Source organism: Sparus aurata, chromosome 13, assembly GCF_900880675.1.
Source record: "Sparus aurata chromosome 13, fSpaAur1.1, whole genome shotgun sequence".
Classification (NCBI taxonomy): Eukaryota; Metazoa; Chordata; class Actinopteri; order Spariformes; family Sparidae; genus Sparus; species Sparus aurata.
In genome coordinates this window covers 11,386,443-11,413,954 of record NC_044199.1, presented here as the reverse complement: position 1 = coordinate 11,413,954, position 27,512 = coordinate 11,386,443, and the positions used below count along the sequence as shown (strand labels likewise).

Genomic DNA, 27,512 nt, shown 5'->3' with positions numbered 1-27,512 from the left:
AATTCTGGTCTCTGACAGTGTCTTAAGTGCCTTTTTACTCGTTTACCACTAAAACAAATAAACAATAGAAAGACTACATCTATTATAGGGCAAAGATTGCGTAGACATTGACGTTTGTGCCGCTGGACCGTGGTCAAACTGTAGTAGTACCTATTTAGGCTCATGTCCCTTTAAGAAGCGTGCATAGTGGGCGTAACCTGTAGCTGTGACGTAACTACAGGTTACGCCCACTACAGGTTACGCCCCTCTCTTGCAGGCTGCAGACGGATACAGTTGTCCCGAAGCGACGGACCGGAAGCATCGGCACGTCCAAAACCGGACCTATGTCCGCCACGCTTTTTCGCAAACATCGCCGTCACGTTTGCTTTGTGTCTGGTGCAGGAAGAAACGGTAAAAACGGGCTTTTGTCACAAAAGTGTCCAAGCAGCAAGTTTGGTTGTTGAGGAACAGGAAGTTGTGGGAGGGACCTAGGCGGATGATTGACATGCAACGACGGTCGGTGTGTGTGAGAGTTGAGAGATTTGTGACATTTGGCGTGTTTGGAGTGTGTAGTTAGTGTGTTATGTAGTGTTTGGTGTAGTGTGTTTAGTGAGTAGTGGAGTCGTTTTTTTGTTTAATGAGTCAGAATAGAGGAGAAGCTGAATGTGGAGCAGGCAGTGCAACTCGTCATTCAGCTGGAAGGAGCACAGGCAGACCTGAGCATTGCCTGCATTTAAATGTAAATAGTTACATATAACTTTGTAAATTTTTTTAAATGTATGCACACATTTAGATAAACAACAATTTATATTTGCATTATAAGTAAAACAATTTAAAAAAAAAAAAAATGGTTTGTTAAACATATGTGGTTTTCACAGTAAAAAAATCTAACTTTTTCTACTCGGATTTCACGTTTTTTTTTGTGATTTTAGGTCCATTGTGTTAATACAGTATGTCAAAATAAAAAAAATAACTGTACAGTCACACATGTGAGGTTGTGCTGAAAATAATGACACCAAGTAAATAGCTTTTAAGATGAAATATAAGGGCGAAATCAAAAATAGTCAAAAACAGCCAATTACACCCTGGAATATCAGATTTCACAACAAACCTAAATATCCCTGACGTCCCACCTTCAAACACAGCCTCATTTGGCCATCCATGAAAAAGCTGCTTAACCTCCCACTTTTTTATAGGAATACACTTTTCTTACGGGCACTGCACTAGTTGACCAAAAATGAACATTTAATGACCCCCAAAAGCTCAAAAGTCTCAGGAAGCCCCGAGATCCCAAATTAATTTGAAACAATGTTATTTACACTCTATTTAAATAAAAAATCTTCACTGTAGCAGTTCACATTTTCACTTCTTGATTATTGCGGCAAACATAATTCACAATAATGATATTATCGTTATATCTTCTCAAAATATATTTCCTGTATGTATTGCAAGCTGCAATATCACATTCAATGGTTTTATTTTATAAAAATGCATATGGGTACTGTCTTGACTTCAATGGTTTATGTCTTTATGTAACACCCAATTTACTGAAAAATAAGCAATTGTTGAGGCACATACAAATACTCGCAAAAATTATGAAAGTTGGCTCAGAGGGCCAAAATTCACAGATTCATAAGTAAAAAACGTATCTGCTGTACAGCGATAGGATTTTTCAAGGTCTCGTGAGTTTAATAGAAGTTTTAATTTGATTGATCTTCTGGAAAATCCACGAGATGAACGATGGAAAGTTCTGAATTCTGGGTAAGGTGGCAGTGAACGACCCCGTAGAAAAAAAAACCAACACAAATCTCATTCAGTAAAGCCGGCTGTAGAGCGGGTCTTTTCCAGTAATCGGAATGTCACTGGTTAGATTTCCCCAGCTCCCCTGACTACAAGTCAAAGTATCCTTGAGCAAGATACTGAGCCCCAAATTGCTCCTGATGAGCAGGTTGGCATCTTGCATGGCAGCCTCTGCCATCAGTGTACGAATGTGTGTGTGAATGTGAGCTGTCAGTAGACTGGAAAAGCACTATAAAAATTGCAAGTCGACTTAAAGCTAAGCGCTACACCCTGAACATATTAAGTAGAAACAGAAATCCGAACACAATCAACTCCTGTCATCCAATAAAAACAGAGGTATACATTTACAACCATGCCACTGACAATCCACACAAAACACATCACTATATAACTGCCACTTGCCAGGTGTATTTAAAAGTTTATTAAACAGAAACTCCTTTAAAATGATTACAGTGAGAGTAAGAAGAAATATATTTATATAAAGCACATGCATAAAAAAAAAAGAATAGGTACAAAACAAGTCTGATTGCCTCCAAACTCTGTAAATAGGATAATAAAACATTATATGTAACATACATAGCAAGTGTCATGCATGCTAAGATAAATAATAGGCTAGGTAGTGTGTTGCATTGTGTGTATGAACAGTACAGGCCCGCGGCTCTTTATTTGGGGATGTTGTGAATGAAGTCTTGACTTATTTCTCTATAAAAAAAAAAAAAAAAAAAAAAAATCAACGAAGCTGGTTAGAAGAAACGCTCTCACCAATAATTCACCAAAAAACAGCTTCCATTCAAGGTAAAATATAAACACACTGCAGAAACAACCCAGCGCATAAAAAAAAACAACAAAAACAAACGGGTTATATACTTATTATATAGTTCAACGAAACAAGGAGAGTTTAAAAAGCTCGCCCTTATTGACAACTGCCTTCTGTACGAGAGCACCAGATAACACTTGCAGTTAGAACAAAATACACCAAGAACACAGCATCCGCAATTAGTATGTTGCTGAGTACGCAGCTGGAGGAAACGATAGCTCTACGGAGTGGAAGCAAACTGGTATCTAAATGGCACTGACACTTATAAAAGAAGGATTACACCAGTGTTCATGCATGTTTTAGTGTATTTACAACAAATCACATACATGATACATCCCCGCTAAGTGTTTGGAAATCAACGCTGCTCTGCTTTTAGTCATTTGAATGCGTTTTTTCCCAGAGCTCCATGCCTCTAATCCATACATGTCCACACAATGTGAAAATCTATTAGCAGGATCTTGAAACTTCATTACCGTGGATCGACTTTGAATTTACATAGGGTTATTCATGAATATATATTAAGAGGTGTGGGAGATTTAAGTTTACTGTGTTTTAGAAAAATACTGAATTGGTTGTCTATATGGGTTAAAATAAAAAAAAAAAAGAATATCAGGATAAGATGACTATAATGTTGTGCTGTATCAATGGCCATTTATATTTCTCTTGATGATAATGTGGTTGTACACACATGGTATCTATGGTGATGAAGGAAATACTGCTGTTCTGCTAAGATTAACAAACAAATGGCGTCCAGGACAACACAGAGGTGCCACAGAACCCTTTCAAAGCAAGAAGCGATTGGTCGCAGTGAACGTCAAGAATGCTTCGTCATTGTGGGGCAGTGCAGCGTAGACTGCTCAGATCAAATCGCTGATGATATAAGTTTCAAGAGTCTGCTAATCGACTTTTTATTTTATTTTTTTTCAGAAATGAATGGAAGACAATGGATGCCTGAAAATGGTGAGAAAGCTGCGCCTGAAAAGCTACATTCTGGAGTGGACGCATTCGGTCAGCAAAAGCATCAAGCACAGATGATTTGTAGCTGTGGAGCTTAAACTTTTAAAAAAATGGCTGAAAAAGCTACTGGTTGCACGTCTTTCTGTGGGAAAAAACCTAAGATGCCACTGAAAGAATAAGACTGTGTGAAGCCAATATGAATATTTCTTTATGATTCAGATCCACTAGGAGAGAGATGTATCAGCACTGAGCAGTAAGGGCTAAAGTCCATCCAGGGCCTCGATGGCATCTGCGTGGCATCTTTTTTTTTTTAAACAAGGGAGGGGAGGGACAATAAACATTACAACTGTACAATATAACGCAATCCAATAAAACAAATCTCCAATAAATACTACCTCTCTCAAGCTTATATTCAATGCTGTAGTGGACAAAACGACTGAAACCGTGTACGATGCAATGCAATCCAACACAACTGAAGCACAAACAGAAAGACAAGTGTTAACTTGAATTAAGAGGAAATGGGCAGTTTTTTTGTCCAATTTGGCGCCCCCCACATTCGCGTAACATCACTGTCATGACGACAAATCCCAGACGTAATGTAGGTGGCCAACTACAAACACAACTCAGTACATTATAACAATGTTATGTGTTGAAAAGTTGTATGTGTGCGACGCTGTGATCCTACCCCTCTCATTGAAGTTACATAGTGCAGAAACAAGTGATGGGGGGGGGGCTGAGACAGAGACACCATCCACCCGTTTACAAGATGTTGACAAGACACTGTTGCTTTAGTAAAAGGTGATTTTACAGCAAGGCTGGCGCGGGGGTTTCCTGGAGGTTGGCAAATGCTTTTTAAACATCCTCTCCAGACAAGTTTTTTTTTAGCATGTCTATAACACTGGAAATCTGACTAATAACTTGTTTCTGATATGGTTTCCTACCCACGAAAAGTTGTGTTATCTTGTTTGAAAGCCTTAAATCACATCTACCTCTTCTCCCTCATTACACAAACAAAAAAAAAGATGATTACGCAAATACACGCAAATACTTCATGGGAGATGTCTCCTGCTTCACTTTACAGTCCATTCTCAGTGTATGTGCACTGGAGGCTTCAAGTTTCCACATCGCACTTGTGTGTGCTGAAAACTGGGCTCAGATTTTTCCTGTTAGCTCAGACAAGATTAACACTTTCGGTGATGAACGTGAAAACAGCCTTCTAGCTTCAAACCTGCTTCCACACAGTGAAGCCCAAACACTCAACTGTAGGAACGAGAAGAAGCGCATGTGTTTTACCGGTGGGGGACTTTAAAATTAACAGACTTTTATAAAGTAAAACGTGCTTTTTCACCCATTAAAAGGTGATATCATATGGTGTGTTAGGACTTCATCCACTAACTAAATTGGTCACATGTGCCAGGATCAGTGTTTCCTCCTGGGGGGGAAACCCCAATATTGTGTTGGATTGCATTCTACTGAACACGTCCACATCCTCTGCATGTTCCAGCTCTTAAAAACAACACTTGATTGTAATTCTTAGTGCCCAAAGTTGAGACTCTTCTACTGTAAGCCCTTTATTTCTCTGAAGTCTTTCGTCAGGCTTTGATTAGTTCAAAGATGGAGCCCATCCTCCTTAACTTTAAAGCAAACAACAACAAAAAAACACCTCAGACATTCAAATCTTGGTTTTCGAGCAGCCCCACGGTCCTCCACACAGACGGGTTTTAATACTGTTTTTTGGCTTGTGTTCTAAAATTAAATGGGACTTTTGTTAGTGTTCTTCATCCTCTGCCGGCTCACCACAAGGGTGCGTTCCCCCCCCCCCCCCCCCCCAGATGTCCTTCTGTGTAGAGGCGGCAGTGGGGGCTCCTTTTCCTTTTTTGGAACCAATGTAGTGTTAAATTGATCTCTTGCTCTTAGTTCTGTCGGCTCTTGAGAAAAACGTTTTGGACAGCTGTGAGCAGTAAAATCACAAATTACAAGCTGCTTAGAGGTAGTAGCACTACACGTTGCTCCCGCAAGCTATGTTAAGTAAAATGTATATGATATTTTCAATTATTGTTATATATCGTCAGAGCAACTTTTTTTCATTTATTATTTATGTCTTTCTGCTACATGCACGCTTTACTGACTTGATAATGTGTTTCAAAACTTTGCCGCAAAACAGTTTCACCCAAGCGGGGATAATAAAATAAATCTGTGCTCTAAAATGAGCTTTTACCAGAGTTGTGGGGAGTTACATCTGAGGCCGATGACTAACAGGAAAGGAGTGTTTCTTAAACATGGATGCTCCGTCATGCATCTGTGTAACACCAGGCCCGAAAGACCAGAGAATACCAGCAGCTTACCACCATCTGTGAGCGTCAGGGTTTTTTTTTTCTTTCCTCGGGGTGCGAGTAGTGTTAGGGATCCATCACACAACAGTGGCATATTCTCTCAGCAATGTCGCTCTGTACCAGATTCTCCAGAATTCTCATTCACGTAATGAAGATTTGCTGTCAAACCATATTTTGTGGGCGGCGGCCGGATGTGTCTATAGCCAGGTGAGCAGGCTGTCTCTGTCCATGTGCGACCCGGAGAGAACGGTCTCCATGTCCATCAGAAGGTCTGAACTGAGACCCTCAGGGATGCTGGGCATTAGCTCCTCGCCCTCAGACATCGGGAGCACGGGCATAGACTCCTGTAAGGTCATCGAGGAGGTCTCGCCAGAGTCGCCTGAAGAAGTCAAAAAAGTAGATCAAATGACTCAGTTGTGTGGAAGATTTAAATATCAGCATTCAGCAGGGAGAAATTTGGGCATTTGGATAAGCATTTTGCACAAAATAAGGGATTCTTGCAAACAGCTGCACCTGGATCAGTGTGTGTAAAGGTTCTGTCACACAAATGGTGTGAATAAAATACACAATTCATGTTTTCCCTCTGCTGCATCTTTGTCTTTGTGCAAAAATAAACTAATACAAAGACACATGGAGGGGAGTTGCTGAATGCACAATTTCTTTTTACAGCTACTACATGTACAGTACAGTACTACAGTTCTACCACCATCACATTGCTGTGGTAAAGATCCTGATCTGGTTCCTGATTTGATTTGAGGACGAGTAAAGGCGAGAAACAACATATTTTTAATACTATTGTTCATTTTCAAACAGCTGTTTGCAGGATCACTGGGGATGAGGTGATGTATCTGTTTGTGGCTTGTTAAATCAATATCTCTACTATGACGATGGCCAAAACACAGTCAACTTTGTTTTAGAGTTGACTGCACCACCAGATTACAGAGCAGCTTCTTTCCTCAGGCTATGAGACTCCTAAATAAACCCTCATCACTCTGCCATAGAAATGTTATGACTTTATGACCCTGATAAATTAGAATCTGCCCCACAGAAAGGCATTACGATTAACAATAATAATTATACAGACGTGGCCAGTCTTCCCACTGATGGTCTTGTTTGCTTTTGTGGATCATATTATGGCATTACTATTAAATTGAGACGTGTTATGAGCATTTAAAATGTCCTTGTGGTGCATTTAATACAACTAAAACAGATGGATACACAGGAAATAAATAATCACAGCATCATCTGGATGCTACCTGAGGAAAATGTTGCAATTCAAAGTAACTGTCAGTCTCAGCCTTTTTGTGCACATAATTAACATATTAAATTTTCTTCACTTTGGCGCCACTCCTCTTTGCTTTTTAAACTATTATTATTATTGACCTATTTGGGAAGCCCTTTAAAACCGCTTTCCTGCCAAAATAAATCAACAAACTACTTTGCATTGGGATAGTTGCTGTCAAAAAGAAACAGTTTTTCTCTCCGAGTTACGGGAGGCCAGTGCAAAAGGTTCATAACAAATCTTAAGCATTCTATATTTCTTAGTTCTAAAATACGTAATTAAATTTATTACAACTCAATTAGCCAACACCATGGCATGATGGCTGAATTTTCCAAATGCTTCCAAAATAAAAATGCTCCATATCAGTTGCAATGTATATTCAGATCAACAGGTGTCACATCCGGACACCATCTTCATCATCAGGTAAAAATACACATATTCATACCCCATTATAAATATATGTATTTTTACCTTTGGAGACATGACCTTTTGAAAAAATTTAAAACAAAAATCAAAAGCCGTTTTGCCAATGTGGAAAGCCAGGAGCTACTTTTCTAACTATGTTGTGTGCATGTGTGTATATACTCTGTGTGTGTATGTGTTTGTGTGTGTGTTGTGTGTGTGTGTGTGTGTGTGTGTGTGTGTGTGTGTGTGTGTGTGTGTGTGTGTCTCTTACCAGTGTCCATGTGATCCACAGAGCTCAACATGTGGTCCGATGTGCGGGGTAAGCTGCTGACGCTCAGACCACTGTCAGTGCTCTCGTTGCGAGAGTGAGCGCTGTGCAGGAACACACACATAAAAACATTCCTTTGTATCTGATCGTCTTCTGTTTAACAACTGGAATGACCAGCAGAGATTCTGCAGAGTCACTGAACTGACAGAAGCCTTGATGAAAATGGGTTTTTTTTTTTTAGAAAGAGGGATTGAGAGATTGAGTCACTGGGACATTTCTTCTGGAAACACTGCTGAGGTCATTTTTTAATACCCTGATTAAACCAAAAATATTGCATTTATGCAAAAGGAGACTCACTTAACAGACTTATGGTTATTAATTATTTCCCCACTTTTGTCCCTTAATAACGACAACTCTGTAAAGAATATCTACAGCGCATAACAATAACATGAACCATGAACTCACCCATTGAGTGTGGGTTCGTGGTTGGAGGCTCTGATCCTGACATCCAGAGACGGGACGAGTGTCTGCGCGTTCCTGTCATGGTCCATCCCGCCGGGCATCTGGTTCCTTCCTCCTGCCTCCTACAACACAAGACGACGCACACACAAACACACACACACACACACTGCTTGTAAACCTCAAACCTTGTTGACACGAAAATAAAAAATTCAATTACAATTGAATATTAATTGAAGGTCTGTATAATACAACCAGAAACACAAGACATTTTAAAAAAGTTCATCCAAGTCTGATTTTGTTCCAGCTCTGACCTGTAGTGTTATTTGCGGAGGGAGGCCTTGTTTGCACCGGAGCCTTTCCTTTTCCTGCCTCTGCTGCAGTGCCAAGCCAAGGATGCCAGGGTTCATCTTCTGGGCTGCAACATAAGATCAATAGGAAAGCAACTTTTTGACTACTACGTAAATCTTCCCATGGAGGTCAAAACATGACAGCTATGACATATTTATGAGGAAAACTTGTCCAAACTTTGCGATCTTTCTTATTTTCGTTGCCAAGCAGCAACTTGTGATGGTGGACAATGGAATTAAAAAAAAAAAAAAAAAAAAGTTTCTCATTGACAAACAAGAATTGTCAATTCAGGAGACACAAATTTGATAGTGTGCTACCTAGACGCGGGTCGACCCATGCGGTGGTCTTATTTATGTGATCGATGTAGTACACCTCTCCATCTGCAGTCACAGCCTGCTCCCAGCCTTCAGGCAGTGGACCTGAACAGCAGCGAAAGTACACAGTGAGAAGGCAAATGGTGGATGGAGTGCATGGAGAGTAAAAAAAAAAAAGTTGAATCTGGCCCACGTCCTTTAAAGGGCGAGTTAACTCCAAAGTCACAATACACATTTTTCCTCTTACCTGCAGTGCTATTTGTCCATCTAGAGAGTTTTCATTTGAGTTGCAGAGTTTTGGAGATGTCTGCCTTCGCTCAGATATAGTCAAATTCGATGAAATTTAACCGGATGTCTCTTTCCAGAAATCAAAACCTGGTCGCCCAAGATAATCCACAGGACGTGTTCTGAGCACTTTCATGTAGAAACCACATTCACCAACCAAATCAATGGGAAGACGGAAGCATGCATCAACTAATGGATGAGAGGCTCATTAACAATCGGGATGTAAACATTAACATCTTCCTCCTCGGCTGAGTTGCCACGTTAGCTAGCTTAGTTAGCAAGCCTCTCACCGTGGTTGCATGCTTCCTTCCCATGGTGACACAATGTAGACTGGGAGAAATAAAAACAGTTCCTACATGAAACTTATTAGGTTATCTTGAGTATCTGTGTTAAGATTTCTTGGACATCACCCTTGAGGTTTTCAAATGTGTGTTTTGGCGCTTCGAGCACCACAAGCCGAGTGCCTGTAAGAACCACTATATTCAAGAGAGGGCTAGTATCTCTAGAACTCAGAAAAAAACAATCAAGATGGATAAATAGCTTTACAGGTAAGAGGAAAAATATGCATTTTTGATTTTGGGGTGAACTGTCCCTTTAATGTCTGTGCAGCATCTGGTTTGTAGAGGTTTTAAGAATAGAAGTGAAGGTTAGTGGGTAGATAGTATAGTAGTCTATGCTCTTGTCTGAATGCAGTTGTTGGGAGATTGTAAAACACCACAGTTCATTCTCAGGTTGTTCTTTGTAAAAAAAAAGAAAAAGAAAAGGAGAAATGTTTTATTCTTAAAGGGTCTGTTCAGCCAAAATACAATAATCTAAAATCTAAAAGTTAGGCGGCAACATCCAGTAAATTATTCCGGATAATCCACTGAACACATTAGTTCTCATTGGGACTATTTCTTCAGTACAAAGTAGTTTCCGATAAAAGTGTTCACAGTGAGGTCAGTGGATTATCCAGAGTCACAAGCACATTGTGTCTCAGTTATTTTGAATTAATGAACTGCTGCGTTTAATGACACCTTGGCCACCTGGGGGCAGTAAACATAACACTGACACACCTTGCAAAGTTGTTAAAACTTATAAACTTGTTAGCAAGCAGCTACATATCAAGGAGATGTGAAGTTAAGTAGTCATTCAGTTGCAGTCTTGTTTTTGGCTACCGTAATCTCTTAACTCTGCCTTTTTGGTCTCTACCAATTCCTAAGGGAAATCTCTGGCTTTTTAGCTTCTCACTTCTCAATGCCTCAAGGGATAAAAATGTCATTCACCACTGCTGAGTGGGACTGACAGGAGAATTACCCATATGGCCCAGGTTTTTAAAGGATACATTTTTAAATCAATGGTCATCTGATGAAATGCTTCATAACTGGAGAAGTTGCATTGTGGGTAATATAGGCACCAGGTTTTGAAAAGGAAGAAGAAAGCATGGAATAAAAATGTGTTTTTTTTTAACCGTCCATAATGAGTCCAACAGTGTTATATGAGTGTAAGGCTCAACCAGTGGACTGCTTTTTCAACCTGACGCCTACATTACCCACAATGAAACTCCGCCACTGGGTGACAGCACTGGAGGAAATTTACTACATGCAGCTTCCTCTGGAGCCACAAAAGGATTTAGACTTTTTACTTTTTTCAGACATGCAGTATTACACCCCCAGACCTGTAAACTCACTTTAACGTGAAGTTACCCTTAAAGAAAAATTGTGACCCCATCCTTTAAGCTGGTTGTCACTAGTTTATTCTTTATATGCCCTCCTAAAAAGTCTGGCCAGGGACCTTTGTCTCCTTTCTTTGTTTTCCTAGCTCTCTATAAGCAGAGTTTCAAGGTGCACTGTGCAGTACTGTAGAAGAAACTCAATCTCAGAATTTAAGTATTTACAACCCTAATGAGACAACCCCAGCAGTATTCATTTTTATCATAAATGAATAAACAAGCTGTCTGCAGAGGAGATAAGGGGCCCAGAACACTGTTTGAAGCTAGACAGGTGGCGGGGTCCGCCACATGTAAGTACAGTATGGAATTGTGTTGTTGTTCTTTTTCTTTGATCACACATACTACAAAGTGTATCTTTAAGTAAAACATTTTTTTTTTGTAATTTGGTTAAACCGACCCTTTAAAATTGGATGTGAGTGAAATTCATTTAAAATGCAACACCTATCACAACAGCTATAAAACGTGCATCCATATAAGAGAATCCCCTCTGTATGGTGGGACGGTCTCACTAAAATCTCGAAACCTGAGCCGCGCCTCTCCTTTTACGGCTGTTTTCGTCATAGACTCTCGAGAACTTTAATCGATGAGAGTGATCAGTCCCACCAAAGTCCTCAGAACCATGGACGCAGAGGCCAAACAGGAGAATCCCGTAGAAAAATCACACCCAGCAAAGACCTGACCCACTACTGATGGAGCTGAACTACGAAAAGCAGGTCTGTGCTTTATAAAGAAACTGGATTGTGAACAGGGAGGGAAAGGAGGGGGGGGACGACGGTGGAGCGAGAGTGATACCTGTCTCTTGATTGATGTTTTGTGGTTGCGTGGTGGGTGCTGGGTTGCTAAGGGAGTGGCTGTGGACCGGAGTGCCAGAGATGGGATGCTGAGCCGCAGCCGACTGAAGCTGCGAGAGTCGGGGGTCGTGCCAAGTGGTTGTCTTATCCAGGTGACTGCGAACACACACAACAAGTCGAAACTTATCTGTAGCTGTCACACCACCGCAACCTGATGGATAAGAAGGCACTTTTTTTTTTTTTGCCTTAGACCTGCTTTACCTGTACGACCAGATGTGCATGCACAGCTACACTCGCACAGGTGGCCTCTGACAGGAGTGTGTCAGGCCGGGTGCTCTCACAAATCAAAACCGGCCGAAACCGTGCAGGTTGCAAAACTAGTTGGATCATTTTCTGTTTGCATGAAACCGATTAGTTTGAGTCCTGGTTTTATCTGCGCTGCTGCGTGTTCCCCTTTACTTTTATTACTCCCATTAGAAAAACATTCCAGGAGGATGTGCTGTCTACGGTTTTCTGTAAGAGGAGGACAGGCCTCCAGTACGAAAGCAAAGAAAATGACTGGTGGATGAATTTTGATAGTCTGAATGATGCATTAGCTTATTTGTCAAGCAAAAATGCAGAAAATGTGCTGATCTGGCTTTCTACGTGTGAAGATCTGCTCCTTTTCTCTGTTTATATGAATGTTAACTGAGCCTTTTTTAAAAATTATTTCTGGACAACCAGTCACACTGAACATGCAATCCGAAGACATCACTTTGAGCTTTGGGACACAGAAGATCAAACACACTGACAAGCGGGAGTGAAACCTTACTTGAGGAAGTAACGCTGGCCGGTAGGCGTTTTGGCCATTTCCCAACCGTGGGGGAGTGGCACGTCGTCAGGTATGATCGGCGTCGCCGCTACATCCGCCGCTTGAGTGGAGAGGGAGTTGACTGGGAGGGAGGCAGGGGAGGAATGGGCGCGGACGTGATGAGGAGTGAGGGAGCCGCACACGCCTCCATCCGAACTGGCCTGGCGAGAAACAAAGCCGGTTAACGACTGCAGTGACGAGAAAAGGTTTGGATGGAAACCAGAGTGAGATACAGGATTAGAGGAAGAAGTGTGGAACTGGTGGCTTCACTTTAAAATATATATATATTTTTTTTAAACTTCTGCGGAGGAGATTTCACTTTAATACTGTTTGGCAAGATTGTGTTCAATTGTCCCCTAGTGTCAGATCACAGGGATTATGATGCTTGAACCATGTCTGTGAAAGTGAAAATCTGACTGATCGTTTACAAGAGGACCAGCCAGAGATGTCACCTGGACACACTCACGATCAGTACGAGAATTGACTCTCACATTAAACACCGGGTCTTTATTTTAACTGCATCTAGTGAGATCGTTTCTTGATGCCAATTCAAGCAGAAGCACCTTAAACATTTAATAACTCCTGGATTCACTTTTAAAGGCTTGGATATGCTTCTGAGGGAGTGTAGAGAGCGTCTCCACCTCCTCGCTTTAAAAATGATTAAATGACACAGTTTCCTCTTTGTACCTTGAATATATTTGCTATGCTCTCTCTGATGCTCACCTCTAAAGGTCTGGAGACCCTTAATTGAACATGTTAAGAAGGAGAGCTGTCAACATTGGAAACTAATTGTGTCAGACTGGATTCTACTGTGCCGAGTTTCTCCATCTCGACCTTTCCGGACCTCTGCTCTCGGGCCACTTTCTTGGAGCTTTCATGATCTTACCTGCTTTCATTCAAATGGACTGTTTTCTCATTACTCACTGTTTGGGCTGACATGTACAGTTTTTGTGTGATCTGGCAGTCTGGTCTGTCATGCTTTGTTGTATACACTGCTCTTTGTTGTTTTCTTTCTCCTGTGCGCTGGTATATGTTGTGAAAAATGAAGACTTCATAAATAAAATATGGAGGAAAAAACAAGATATTTTATAGTCTCAGCTAATAAATGTAATTGGTAAAAAAAAGAGACCACAGAAATGTAAAAAAAAACAAACAAAAAAAAGCATCCAGTAAAGCAACTATTACTGCCCTAAACTCGTGTTTACTGAGGACACACAGATCAGGGATGTAACTGTCAATTATTTTCAAAACTGGTTGTTTAGTCTGTAAAATGTCAGTAAAAAACTGCCCACCACATTTTCCTCAAGCCCAAACTGATGACTTCGACAGCCAAACCCCAAATCACTCAACTTGCGACGACAATATGAGGCAGTAAATTGTCACAGCTAAGAAGCTCGAAAAGGAAACTGTCTTCGTCTAGATCATATTTTAAGAAGTAAGAAGAAGAACCATCGTTTTTACTTAGTTTTAAAACAACAAATTAAACACTGTTCTCAGCTTCTGCAACGTGTGTATTTGACAGCTCTTACTTTTATACATGACAGTAAGTCAAACACTTTTGGCTGTTGGTCAAATAAAATGTCACATTTAAGACCTCACCTCTGGCTGTGGGAAATTTGCAATATATGCTACTTTGAAGAAAATAATGCGCAGGTTCAACATATGGTGAGAATATTCAGTAGTTCCAGCTCTAACCAGCACTGGTCTCTATTAATGTCAGTTAACCAATTGATGAATTTGCTGATCGTTTTCAGGACTTCATTGGATCAGTGCTTCTGATCATTTGTCCTTCTCATGTCGGGGAGATGTGGATAACGTTTTGCTGAGAAACATCTTTACGCTGCAACAGACTGTGACGGATAACATCACATATCATTTATTTTTTACGGAGCTGCAACATTTAGCAGATCAGCTGATATTGAAATTCACAAAATCCTCAGCTCTCATCAGCACTGCTCTTTAATAAGTCTGATGTCACTTAGCTAATTGATGATATTACTGATTGTGACAGGACTTTTTTAATATTTGTCTCTCTCATGTATGAAAAGCAACAGGTAGTGTTAGATTACATTAAATATGATCTCTGTTATAGAGCTACACCAATTAGTCAATTAATTGATTAGCTGGTCTAGATAATTGATCTCAATTGGGGCTGCATAAAGGACCATTCTCACTAATTGAAATCGGAATATCTGGCAAAATAACTATACTATAATTCTGCTATATCCTGCAGCTGTATCAACAGCTACTTTGATAATTTGATGAGTTTTCATCAAAAATGTGAAACATTTGCTGCTTCTCTTTGTCATTTATGATGCCAAATGAGGGTTCTTTGGGTTTTGGACAAAAGGAGCAGTTTGAAGATGTCACTTTGTGCTCCAGGGAATTGTGATGAGCAATTTTTTTTTAACACCTTGCCGGATTACGTTACAAATCGTCTCTATCATAGAGCTGCAACAATTGGTCAATTAATTGTTTAAAAGATAACTCAACTGGGGTGGCAAAATGGATCATTAACACTCATCAGGAATAATGTCACAGCATCTGTCAAAATAAAATCTAATTGATTAATGTGATGACCACCATGAATCTGTCTCATGTCTGTAGATGTGGTTCAAACATTAAGAATCCCTGTAACCTGTTGAACTTAATCAACACTACAGGACAAACAAGGATAATCTTGCCAACAGTATCAGAGTTAACTTCTCCTCTGTAGAAGTGATAAAACATCCTCCAACTAATAAACAAGAATATGATTATATATAGTTTTTTCAATGTTTTTTAAGCGTTAAGGGTTCCAGCTTCTTATATGCCAGTATTTATTGCTTTACCTTATAGTTTATGATGGTAAATGAGGAGTAGTCTTTTTAGGGAAGTTGTGATGAGTACTTTTCACAACTTTCAGACTTTTAACTGACATAAACAGTCGATTCATGCTGATAATAATGGTCTGTTGCAGCCCTGTTCTGTCACTGTGTGTTGCAGGACAGGGTGCACATGTATGTGATGATGGGTTTGCTCTTTAAGCCATAAGCTTTTAGTTACTTGTCTGGAGTGGCCACGGGAATCCGGCTGCCTGAAGAAGGAGTCGGGCAGCTTCCTCATCCTCATGGGCAGTGAGGACGGCTGCCGGGCCGACTTGCTGGGGTTCATCACGGCGCTGAAGAGGGCCTCCAGCTCCGTCTGCGAGTCCCCGCGGACGTGCACGATCTGCTGCCCGGCCGGAGGCGCGCCGCGATGCGCGTCCATGTCGCCAAAGTTTTTGGTGTCGCAACAAAATCTGTCGAGAAAAAAAAAATAATAAAGTTCAATCACAGACAAGAGAGAGAAACAGGAGAAGCACCGCCAGGGCCCCGTTAAAGCAGACGCGTCTGGAGTTATGATCGGATTTGTTTACACTTTTCGCCCCCCACCCTCCCCCCTCCCCACACCCCGTCTGAACTTTTTGTGTCCTTGCGCGTCTGTTCGAAGCTGTAACATCTCGGAAGTCAATCGGCTGGGAAAACAAAAAGCGATCCCCGGGCGGAGAAGGCGAAGGAGAGCGATTAATAAAAAGAAAAGCGAGGATCGCCGAGCAGAGCGGCGCACAACACGTTACATGCCTCCCACATACCTTCAAGCAGCCAGACCGTTTCCCCTCTCCCTCTCTCCCTCTCTCTCCCTCTCTCTGTATTCCTGCAGGGAGAAGAAGAAAAAAAAAAAGAAACTGGAGAAATCACAGCCGGGGAAACACTCACACCGACACCGCTATCCGATCCAGACTCTCGACTCAAAATCCCTCCTCAAGTGGGGTGGAGGGGGGGTACAAAAACTTCAACATGTGAGAGCGGTAGTGGAAAAGTGACTTCGGCGAGACCTCCAAACTTTTTTTTTTTTTTTTTTTTTCACATCCACTCCGCTCAGTCCAGATTCATGTGATACTGCTGAGGGGCGGGGCTGCAGGCTTTAAAGCTGCCGCAGTTACAGGGGCACATATTTCAGTGCGCGCACGCACGCACGCACCATCAGCACGAGACTGAGAGGACAACTTATTCACTCATGATTAATTTTTTTTTTTGCACCCATCAGACCAGTCACTCTCAGCCCATGAGGCACATGTGAGGCGATATTATACTCAAGTGAGTTTTTTTTCTCTCTCTCTCCAGGAAACCATGAGAGCAGACAGAGATGTACAACTAGTCATTTCTTTCCCTCTCTGGGCCTGGTCTGTGTTTCTGAGGGGAGGTGGGGGGGATTGGGAAGTTGCACTGAGAAAACATCCGCCCCTGATGAGGCCAACCCAGCCGGAGCCTATCTGTCCGTGCCGGCGCAGCCGCAGTGTCGCGCCCTCTGGTGGAAGACATGCGCAAAGAGCAGCCGGAGCTCAGCTGGCCAACACATTGAGTTGGAGAAGAAACGTGTTACTGTCGACCGTGTGGGGAACAAGCCTGTCACTGGATCAGTCATTATGATCCACGGATGTTTGATTCAACAGTACAAATGATAGATTTGACGGTGATTTTCAAGTGCCCAAAGTTTTCACTGGAGGGCCAAAACTTAAAGGAGCAGTTTCAAAAGAATGAAAATTCAGTCATTATCGGTGGTCCACTATACATTTCTGGAGCTTCACAGCAATAAAGCGTCGCAGCGTTCCCCTAAACAACAGAATCAAATAGGGACTTTGTTAAGTTTTTAAAAACATTTTTTTTTTAAGAAATTAACATTAAATAGCTCCAAACAGCGTGTACAGTGTTATCTAAATCTCCAGAAGCCCAGACATCCCAAACAGATAATAAAAGATGTTATTCACACATTTCTAAAGCCAAAAATATTCACTGGAGCTGCAAAGCTAAAAGCGTTAGCAGTGCACCCCATCTGGAAGTGAGGGTGAGTCAATAATGACCGAATTTAAATTTCTGGGTAAACTGTTCCTCTGATTGCCTGAATACAAAGTGTCACTCCACCCACCATGCTATAATTATGATAAATAATCAGTCATAAGTGATCTAACATATTAAAAGAGCATTTAGCCTCACAGCAGCTTATTTATTTGTTTGTTTGTTTGTTTGTTTATTCTATTCTTTGCAAATAACATCTGTGTGCTCATGTGTACGTGATAAAACATCAACGATAAACGCACCAATAACCTTTTTTGACGTTTACTCTGTGATGATGGTTTGTCATGTTGTCATGTTCAACACATTACAACACACACGTTTCTTCTTCAAGTCAAAATGTATTATTTATTTATTTGTTTGGTGTATTTGAATCGTTCCTGGATCAGACTCGCACAGATCTGCACTCCTCCACTTCCTCTGGTGAAGTTCACCGGAGTGTGACTGATGCAGCTCTGGGACCGCTTCCTGTCTGCATCAATGACGGAATTGCATAAGTTTGAGGGTGAAGAAAAGGGCAGCAGAGATTTCCAGCAGCCCTTCCCACTTTCTGAAGCATCGGCCTGAGAGTTGCGAGAGATGGCGAAGCTCCAAAAGTTTCACGTTTTATCACCTGACGCTTGTTATTGCCTCAAACAGTACACCTGTGATGTTCATACAGCACATATTCTATTATTACCATATGATCCAAGAACAAATAATTATGTCTGAGGAAGTCTACATATACACCTAAAGCCATAGGTCATTTTATAGTGTATTAAGATCCTTTTTTTCAGACTTAACCAGTTGTTTTGTTAAGATATGTACACAATATATAGAATTTGTGTGTGTATGTAATTACTTGAACAGTTTTCATGTTTAGTGAGCTGAAGTCTACGAGGAAAATAGATTTTTAGCTAGAACTCTTGAGCATCAGAAAGTGTTATGTTACTTATTGAGTCTGATTAAAAGGAGTTGCACTGCATGATGTGTTTTGTTTATACGTGAAGTCCAGTGTGTGACAATATCCAAATTATTCAATGTTTCTGTGTGCTGAGAAGTCAAATTCACTCCGACAACAGGCCAAAGGTCGACCCAGACGCATTTGCAATGTAATGCAAACCAAAGTGCAGTAGATGGCACTGTCACACCTTCACACCTGTAACATATTTTGTTATATTTTACTTTCACTTGTTCTGATGCTTTTCATAACTAAATCACCTCCACGCTGCTGTTTCTTAAATCAGCGAGGCACAGGGAACGGATCAGGAGTCTATTCACACTGCAAACAAAGCGAATGACCAAGCGGTATTAAATATTAAATTAGGAGGGCACTGAGGAGTACAGTACAAAAACACACTAATGAAGGAAAGAACAAACATAAAAAAAATAAATAAATAAACATGACTATTGTTGGGCTTTAGTGCTTGATTATTAAAGGAATAGTTTGCCATTTTGGAAACACACACATTTGCCTAAAGTAAAACTGTCTGTGAAGTATAAAGCTACAGCCAACGGTTATTCAACTTAGTTTACAGGAAACAGCTATTCCAGTTCTATCTTTCTACCCCTGAATCCCAATAATTAACGTGCATTTACATTTAGGGCATTTATCAGACCCTTTTGTCCAAAGTGACTTACAGTAATTCATACATAAATTCATACACTGATGGCTGTCATGCAAGGTGCCAAACAGCAAATCAGGAGCAGATTGTGGTTCAGCATCTTGCCCGAGGACACTTTGACATACAGACCAGGGGAACTGAACCAGCAATCTTCCAATAACAAGACGCTGGCTCTACCCCCTGAGCCACAGCCGCCCATTTCTTTGCTTGTTTAATCTGTACTTTGATGGCACCAGCAGACACAGCCAACACTTTAATTTGGCCTGACAGGCGACGTTCATAAAAATTCAGCCAACACGTTTTCATCAGCATTTTATGAAATACAGTATTTCGTATTAGCCAACTAATTATTTTGTATTTTTCTGGGTTTTATTGCCATTAATGTTCAAATTTGGCCCCTGTTGAGGTCATTTTAATCTCTCAGATCTGTTTCGTTCACCTCTTTCAGGACTCAATTTCAGGACCCATTTGTTTTTTCTCCAAAACATTTATTAGTATGATTTTCAACATGAACAAAAACAAGTACAGCACACAGTGGCCACATCATCACAGCATCCATGTAAATACATATATGCACAAACGTATGAGGAATCACTCAATCCCACTACATCACAAATGAACATCTGGAGAGAAAGAAGGCAAAAATAAATATCATCAGTTAGCCATTTTCTTGATTGCCATCTATCATTCCTTTCAACATAACATTTGCAAGTCTTTTTACCAGCACGGGTAAGGAAGTGTTTTCAAATCTTTACAAATTATCCACTTCACATTTAAATCTGTACACAAGGTATTCCGTTGGTAATGTTATTTGTGCCAGGTGAATGGTCGTATGTGGCATATTGAGAATCTGAAAGCCGACCTTTGTTGAAACCCATCGACGTGTATCCCTCACACCAAAAAGTAATAACAAGCTGTGTTTTTTTTGGGGGAGTTATGTGCCGGAACAAACCAGATGCAACGGGTGTAATTAGTGAGCTTTAAAGCTGCTGGTAGGTGGATTTCGTTACCCTTGTAAAGAGCCAGGCTCTCTGGTTCAGCCTTTAACATTTCGGAAAACAGTCTTATCTGCTCCCATTGCCACTCCGTTGACTACGAAGCTACGGCGAGCAGTTGATTAGCTTAGCTTAGCATGAAGACTGGAAACAGAGAACAGCTAACCCGGTTCTGTCCAAGGTTTTAGGTTTTACACCTAAACAAAAAAGTGATCATTAGGTGCTGGGAAACACACATAAACTTGCATCCTTTGGAATGTTGTGGAAAATCTGACCCGAGTCCTTCACAAAGAAACCCACAGTCCAACAGCATTAAACAACTTTTAACGTCCATGCGCTTGTAAAGGCAACATGAAGAGAAACGGGAAGGTCTAATTTTTACCTCACATGACCGTCCGCTCACATAAGGCCGATACAAGAGGATGAATTCATAAAGAAAACAGTAAATTGTTACATAGAGCCCCTTTAAGAGCAGCTGGTTGGCAGATCTGGTTCGCTAAGGAGCCTTGCTAGCCGTTTCGCCCTGCTTCTACTCCTAATGCTAAGCTAAGCTCACTGCTTCCTAACTGGCTTCATATCTAGCGCGCAGACATGAGAGTGGAATTGATGCTCTCAGAAGAAAGCGAACCAGTGTCGAACCATTCCTTCAAACCATCAAACTGTTTCTAAATGCACAGTATGTGATTTCTGTCTATAGCTGTCTCCCAGTCAAAACAAAAGATGTCAGTTGCGAGGGGTGATTGATGTAATGTTCACGCCATTTTTAGTCACTTTCGACAACTTCTTTTACCTACTCTCTGACTCTGAAATGCATCATTACCTCAAATAAATGTATGAATTTTCCGGGTTTGAACATTTTTGGAAAAACTTAAAGGCACAATTCAATAAAATGGTCCTATTTTTAGACATTTGAATGCATGCAGATGATATCTTTAATGTACTGTATCTTGTTTTACAACACAGGTGGAGCATTTGATTAAGAGTTATCACGGTCTGGCCTGCACGTTCTCTGGCAGACATAATCTGTCATTCACATGCATAGACTGCTTTACAAGAGTATGTAACATAGGACAGATGTGGGGGGCCCTGAGGCGGCGGCACCAGGTTTTCCACATTCCTCTCACTGACCATGGCTGTAAATGCACACAGGTTCAGAACAACAGTGAATCTTTGGCTCTCGCAGCAAAGTTTTCCAGGGAAGTGACAAGACCGGCCGGCTCCAGCTGGACCCCGACTGGAATGTGCTGTTGCCCTGTATCGTTTTACACCGCTCACTGCTTGACTGGCCAGTTAACAGGAGTAATTGGTCTGACCCTGTGGGAGGCTGCTTTCAGATGCATGAGTCAGTGGTCAGGGGATGTAACAGAGGCTCTGGAATACGAGCGCAAGAAGCAGAGACACCCTGCTGCATCTGCACCCTACCTTCAGCTGCTGCTCCCACGCACAGACACCAGCAGGGAGAAAGTAGTCCTGCATTAAAACAAGCTGCCCATTTACCTTCTCCACATCTGGTTCTCATGGTGGTGGCAGGATATAACCAGTAAAATAACAATGCCTGGTAATATACACTCTGAGGGGGGAGGTAATCACTCCTCGCCACAAACCTGGAATCAGCACATTCTGCTGCCAGTCAGAAACATATCCAGACTTATATCACCGAGACACTTTTACAATATCTCCCTCCTCTCTCGGGGGATGTTGTCATGGGAAATTGCAAGAAAAAGTGGGAGTGACGGATGGAGGTGGAGGCAGTCAGAGAGGCAGCAGGGAGAAAAAGTGTGACAACTGAGACGAGGGAGCAGACGCAGACCGGAGGGTAAGGATAGACATGTGAGGGGAAGGAGCAGACTCTGTGGAAAAATAAAGCTTCAATGAACGCGTGGCTGCCGGTGACGCAGTGGACGGAGTTCAGCCCCCCCCCCCCCCCCAATCACTCCTGGAAGGAAATAACCACCGTAGGACGACTCTGACATGATGTGGACAACAACTGTCCTCCTGCTGCTTTTGCCTCATCTGCTCTCCTCCACAGTATGTATGATATGCATGTTGTAAACGTTTACAACTCTAGTCATCTGTCATGTCACTCAGACGCCTATCAGCAGATTCCGTGTGGGGACGTTGCGAGTGGGATAGTTGTCAGGGAGCTTCTCCATGTGAAAGGAAAACTAGAAAACAGCTGCATCATTCAATTTTGTATTGTTTTTGCATATGCCTGTGGAGTAAATTGCTTCAAGAAAGAATGGACAAAATATTTGAAAAATAAGGCAATGATTACAGATGTCTGATGAGTGTAGTGCAGTAAAAAGTACAGTATTTCCCTCTGACATGTCATGCAGCAGAAGGAGAAGGTGGCATCAAATAGAAATACTTGAGTAAATGCACTTAAGTTTCTTTCGCCGATCTCAAAACATTTGCAGGATCTGAGGAGAGGATATTGAAGTTGTGCTGTGTTGATCGCAGCCATCCAACCGAAAACCTTGTTGATCCAGAAGAGATTGAATTTTTCTCATGTGTCCTCACCTGTTCAGGGAGTTCAGAATCAGCTACAGAGGCTGGTCAGGACTTTGTGTCTCACTCTGTGAAGTGCCGGAGGTCAAAAATCCCAGAATAGTTGAACAACAAGTGCAGACGTACACCTGTGGATTCTCACTACAGTTTCATCTTGATTCTCAGGACACAGGAAGCAGCGCTGATTTTAACCAATCAGAAATAGTGAATGAAGACTTCTCTGACGCTCCAGTCAAAGGCCAGAAACCTCTTGGAGGGTTCAAAGGTCGGGACACGTGCTCCATCCCGTGTGACGTCACCGTCAAGCTGCTACGAGATGAGAAGCAGTCAGTCTGTGGTAATACTTCCCCCTCTTTCCTGGTGTGATTGTTACCTTTGTCATCAGCATCTGTTGTTCAGAATGTGTGTGTGTGTGTGTGTGTGTGTGTGTGTGTGTGTGTGTGTGTGTGTGTGTGTGTGTGTGTGTGTGTCTTTAGGCCAGTTGCAGCAGTCCCTGTTGGCGTTTGGACGCAGCACCCGGAAGCTGATGAGGGATGTGATGGAGGAGCAGCAGAGAGCCCTGGACATCCTCAGCAGTCAGGTAAAAGTGGAGTTCTTCCTCTTGCGCTCCTAGTAACAAAGTTTCCTGAGCCTGCGATTGGCCGGCTGCATGTACAGTAGTGTCATGTTCCCAGGTCACGGAGCTGATGACCAAAGTGCAGACGCTCAGCTCCGAGGTTCATAGAGGCAACACTGAGATGTACTCCATCAAGCCAGTGCAATCCCACGGTAACACACACACACACACACACACACACACACACACACACACACACACGCACACACACATGATGATGAAACAACATCCATTCTATGGAGTCATAGGAGTGCCCAAAAAAAACACACAAAGAATGAACGTGTAAAAAATACGAAGGAAAATGTAAATGTAAAAGAATAAACAAAGAGTGAATAAACAAATACAAATTTGTGAATATAAATAAGATAAATATGAATAAAAATTATAAGCATTTTCATTTAATTTATATAATTTTAAACATATATCTTTTGCATAAAATAATTTTAATTGATTTTAATATACTTTCACTGTATAAAGAAATTATTGAAAATACATATTTCAATATTTGTCTTCTTATTTTCCAGTGTGTTAATTCTCTTTGTTCCTGTTCTGCCAGTGAAACACAGTTTTTTAACCCACTGTGGGCAGGTGGAGAGATAAATTATGTGCCTAGTTATGCAGAGTCATTCCTTTGTCCTAAATGACAGTAGCTGCACCGGTGAAGGTTATTTTTCTTCTCAATGACGAAAGAGAACTTGTCTGTTTCGACTAGGACGAGACTGCAGCGACATCAAAGATAATCTTGTGTCGGTCGTCCCCAAGATCCCCAGTGGTATTTACATCGTCCACCCAGAGAACACAGACTCTTCGTTTGAGGTACGGCAATAAATTCAGCCACCTGCGGTCCCGGTCACTCGAACGTCTGCGTCACCATCAAAACATGACGTGTGCTGCAGGTTTTCTGCGAGATGGACTACATGGGAGGCGGATGGACGGTGATCCAGCGGAGGACCGATGGACTGACTGACTTCAAACGACCCTGGGCTGATTATGTCGATGGCTTTGGACACCTTCCAGGTTGTATGAAGTCAGACATGTTTTCCTGTTTCAAGCTTTAAAACTGTCACTAGGGGGGAGGTTTAGGTGTTAGGAACAACAGCTAATGTATTCCAGGTGTGCCAGTTGACTGCACACCGACCGACTGTACGATGAACATCAGCACATACGCGACCCAATGTATCACACCCATTTGTGGTTGTTGAACACCTCATAAATATTCTCAGAAGACTTCAGATGAGAGTTTGGAGTCTGGCTGCGGTGATTTGTTCCGATTCAGCGGCAGGAGCATTAGCGAGGTTCCATCACTGACGTTGACTCACAGTCTCCAGACAATTCATCCTATAGATAGATGGGGCTGAGGAGAGGTCTCTGTGCAGCCCAGTCAAGGTCAAAGTCCATACCAGACCGGGGAAAATAATTCCTCTACGGAACGTGGGGCATTTATCATGTTGAAACGGGTCTCACATAGCCAGACCTTTCTCCACAGCGCTGAAGGATGGTCTCACTTCAACCAGTATCATTCTGCCATGGGGGGAAAAACGATTGCAGCGAGGGTGCCCCTGCAATATAGTGGCGTAGGAGGAAGTGGGGGGGAAGGGTTTTGTACATTTGCACATTTTCTCTGCAAAACGAAAGGTAACAACTGGTGGCTTGTTTACAGGCTAGGGTAACTTTCCATTTTTGTTCCGTGGCTTGCTCGCTCTGAGGTTATTGTTGGTTCCTGTAGCAACGGAATCGTCTTGGAATTCAGGTGATGTGGTACAAAGGCCGGCTAAGTCTGCATAGCGTGGAGGCTGGGGATGGAGGGTTCCATTAACCGAGCACTGGACTCTCACCCACCCGCCCATTCGTGTCCGGTGTGAAACCAAAGGTCAGTGGTGGTCTATGTCTACTTATGTGTGTGTGTGTGTGTGTGTGTGTGTGTGTGTGTGTTTGTGACTTTAGGTGAGCACTGGTTGGGTCTGAAGAAAGTGTTTCATATAGTGAACCAGAAAGATACTCGGTTCCAGCTTCACATGGCTCTGGTCTCCACCGATGACGTCACCTCTTATGCGTCATACGACGATTTCCGCCTGGACAGTGAAACCCAATTCTTCAGTATACACCTGGGCAGATATGCAGGCAGTGCAGGTAAGATGAAACAAATCGAGACGTTTGCGCACATTACATTAAAGATATTCCACACAGAGCAAATTCAAATGAAAATTGCCTGTCTGTGTGTTTGTCCAGGTGATGCATTTCGTGGCTACGAGCAGGAGCAGAACCAGGACACGGCTCCGTTCAGTGCCTCAGATGTGGACAACGACGGCTGCAATCCCTCCTGCTCCATCAACAACCGCACGGTGGAGAGCTGCAGCGCCCAGCACAACCAGACGGGATGGTGGTTCAACCAGTGCGGCCTGGCGAACCTCAACGGCTCACCTGAGGATCCAGAGCAGAACCGCGGACAGAGGATGCACATCCTGTGGGACACCTGGAGACAGAACGGGGTCCCTCACACCATCAAGTCTGTCACGATGAAGATCAGGAGGATTGCGACCAATAATTGACGGAGGAGGAGGAACTGAGGGTGAAAGAGGAAAGCACACATTGTATAAGTTGCACTGCATCCTTGTACACCATGAAGTTTAAATAAAACAGGAAGGGAACAGGAATAGTTTTATCTTGACCAAAAACACCAGAGTCATCAAAATAGTAGTAAAAGTGAACACATTGTAACATATTGTAATAATTGTGAAGTCATTTTTGTCATGTTATGTCAGGTTATTCCCTTGAGCAAAGTCTTCAGAGTTGCAAAATTACGCAAAGTGGTGAAGCTCACAGTGAGCAGTCCTGAGCCCTCGTGGAATCTAAACGAAATTCAGGCTGAGACAAAAGAAACATATTTTTCACCTTTTAAACCCTCCTCTGCTGCATCAGCCACACTAAAATGTTCTTTTTGCACAGTACTATTATTATATATTATCAAGAGTGCCATGAAATGTCCCATTTCCATTTATGCTCTCCAGGGGTGGAAATGTTTAGATCAGAGCACCCCTACAGCGAACAATGTAAGGGGGTTACATTGTTCGCTCCTCTACAAGTGAGACTCCAAGAACTGCTGTCATTTTTGAAATGTGATTTGATCTATTCAAAAATGTCATCTTCTGACTGTAGTTAGCACTGCAGCCTCCAGGGGACACCCGAAGGGCTCCATGTATAAGAAACGTTATGTAGAAATTGGCATTTTGTGAGATTTGGAGAGCAACACCACTGTCTTAAAAACTAATCCCAGGTCTGTAACAATTTTTCACAGGTAATGTCACTACAAACGAAACTCTGTTATATCATAACAATGTTGTGTTTTGCATGCAAAACATACAGGTTTTGCATACCTGTATCTTGAAGTTAACATGTATGTAACACTGAGATTCGACCCTCTCAGTGAAGTTACCAGTGCAGAAACAAGTGATAGAGACACCATTCACCCTGTTACAAGACACGGTACCTTCAAATTGATCTTGAAGCTGTTATTTGAAGGTAAAAATGTTACATAATGTTGCTTTAAGTAAAATTTATATGAGAAAAATGTCAATGTCAATGTCAAAATCTCACATACGCAAAAGTTTGTTGTATTAGAAATTGATTTTCTGGCCTCGGCCGGACAATAAAGATGTAAAATGATGTTGCAACGTTGCTTTCGTGCTTTATGATATCGCTGAGGCAGAAATCATCACATCCCATCCAGATCAAACACATCCAGTATTATAAAATTAGACATCTGCGCATATTTCAGATTTTCTGAACTAGCTGGGAAGCAGGAAGTGGACAAGACAGACGCTGTGTGTAAAATCTGCTTCCGATTTATGAACCACGTTAAGTTTCTTTCACCTGAAGCTAACGTCTGCAACCATAAAGCATACAGAGAGCCCGGCTAATCAGCCAAGAACTGAAGAGGTGCTGTCGAGAAGTGTGTGCAGCAGAGTCGTGTCTGTGATGTTTCAGAAAATGCCGTCTGAGAGCTGCTAAATAAAAAGGCAATTTTTGCAGAGCACGGTCGACGTGTCAATGCAGCGCAGACCAAAGTTCCTTGTAAATAAAAAGGTGATTTAAATAATGAATATGTTGCCATACGCTGTGATGATGCCATACATTTGGATTCATCAAGATGCATCAAAGAATCACTGACAGGTGAATCGTAATCGAATCATGAGGCCAGTAAAGATTTACACCCAAAAGCATATTTTACCAGTCCTAATTCAATAAATTCCATTTTCTTTTTCACTGTGTTGTAATTTAAAACAAACAGGACCTCTGCTGCGGTTAGTTAGAAC

At 41.9% G+C, this 27,512-nt stretch overlaps 2 protein-coding genes and 1 long non-coding RNA gene across 5 annotated transcripts; 2 read left to right on the top strand and 1 right to left on the bottom strand.

The window, feature by feature from the left end:
- Positions 1–236: 236 nt before the first annotated feature.
- On the top strand, positions 237–3,944 carry LOC115594261 (uncharacterized). Its single transcript, XR_003986445.1, has 2 exons — positions 237–390; positions 3,524–3,944. It is a non-coding gene; the product is annotated as an uncharacterized LOC115594261 (long non-coding RNA).
- Positions 2,178–16,494, bottom strand: LOC115594259 (transcriptional coactivator YAP1-like). Of its 3 annotated transcripts, none has more exons than XM_030438208.1 (9): positions 16,216–16,492; positions 15,648–15,882; positions 12,564–12,763; positions 11,754–11,908; positions 8,969–9,070; positions 8,615–8,718; positions 8,307–8,425; positions 7,845–7,945; positions 2,178–6,265 (listed from the first exon to the last, which is right to left on the bottom strand). In XM_030438208.1, exons 2-9 carry the CDS (start codon positions 15,849–15,851, stop codon positions 6,084–6,086), a joined length of 1,167 nt encoding a protein of 388 aa, XP_030294068.1. In that variant the 5' UTR covers positions 15,852–15,882; positions 16,216–16,492; the 3' UTR covers positions 2,178–6,083. The 3 variants fall into 3 exon arrangements, with proteins under 3 accessions (XP_030294068.1, XP_030294069.1, XP_030294070.1); XM_030438209.1 differs by having other exon boundaries at positions 5,961–6,265; positions 16,340–16,494; XM_030438210.1 differs by lacking the exon at positions 8,969–9,070 and having other exon boundaries at positions 5,961–6,265; positions 16,216–16,488.
- Positions 16,495–21,822: 5,328 nt separating this feature from the next.
- On the top strand, positions 21,823–26,867 carry angptl5 (angiopoietin-like 5). The gene is made up of 8 exons (XM_030437121.1): positions 21,823–22,103; positions 22,749–22,920; positions 23,060–23,163; positions 23,258–23,351; positions 23,912–24,015; positions 24,096–24,216; positions 25,144–25,329; positions 25,429–26,867. Exons 1-8 carry the CDS (start codon positions 22,047–22,049, stop codon positions 25,746–25,748), a joined length of 1,158 nt encoding a protein of 385 aa, XP_030292981.1. The 5' UTR covers positions 21,823–22,046; the 3' UTR covers positions 25,749–26,867.
- The last annotated feature ends 645 nt before the right edge of the window (positions 26,868–27,512 follow it).

Coding starts and splice junctions, on each gene's coding strand:
- LOC115594259 (XM_030438209.1), bottom strand. CDS start 15,851: ATGGACGCGCATCGCGGCGCGCCTCCGGCCGGGCAGCAGATCGTGCAC. Junction 9,071..11,753: donor AAACATCAATCAAGAGACAG/GTATCACTCTCG, acceptor GCTGCTGTTCAG/GTCCACTGCCTGAAGGCTGG. Junction 7,946..8,306: donor CACGAACCCACACTCAATGG/GTGAGTTCATGG, acceptor GTTCCTGCACAG/CGCTCACTCTCGCAACGAGA.
- angptl5 (XM_030437121.1), top strand. CDS start 22,047: ATGATGTGGACAACAACTGTCCTCCTGCTGCTTTTGCCTCATCTGCTC. Junction 23,352..23,911: donor CAAGCCAGTGCAATCCCACG/GTAACACACACA, acceptor TGTTTCGACTAG/GACGAGACTGCAGCGACATC. Junction 25,330..25,428: donor CAGATATGCAGGCAGTGCAG/GTAAGATGAAAC, acceptor GTGTTTGTCCAG/GTGATGCATTTCGTGGCTAC.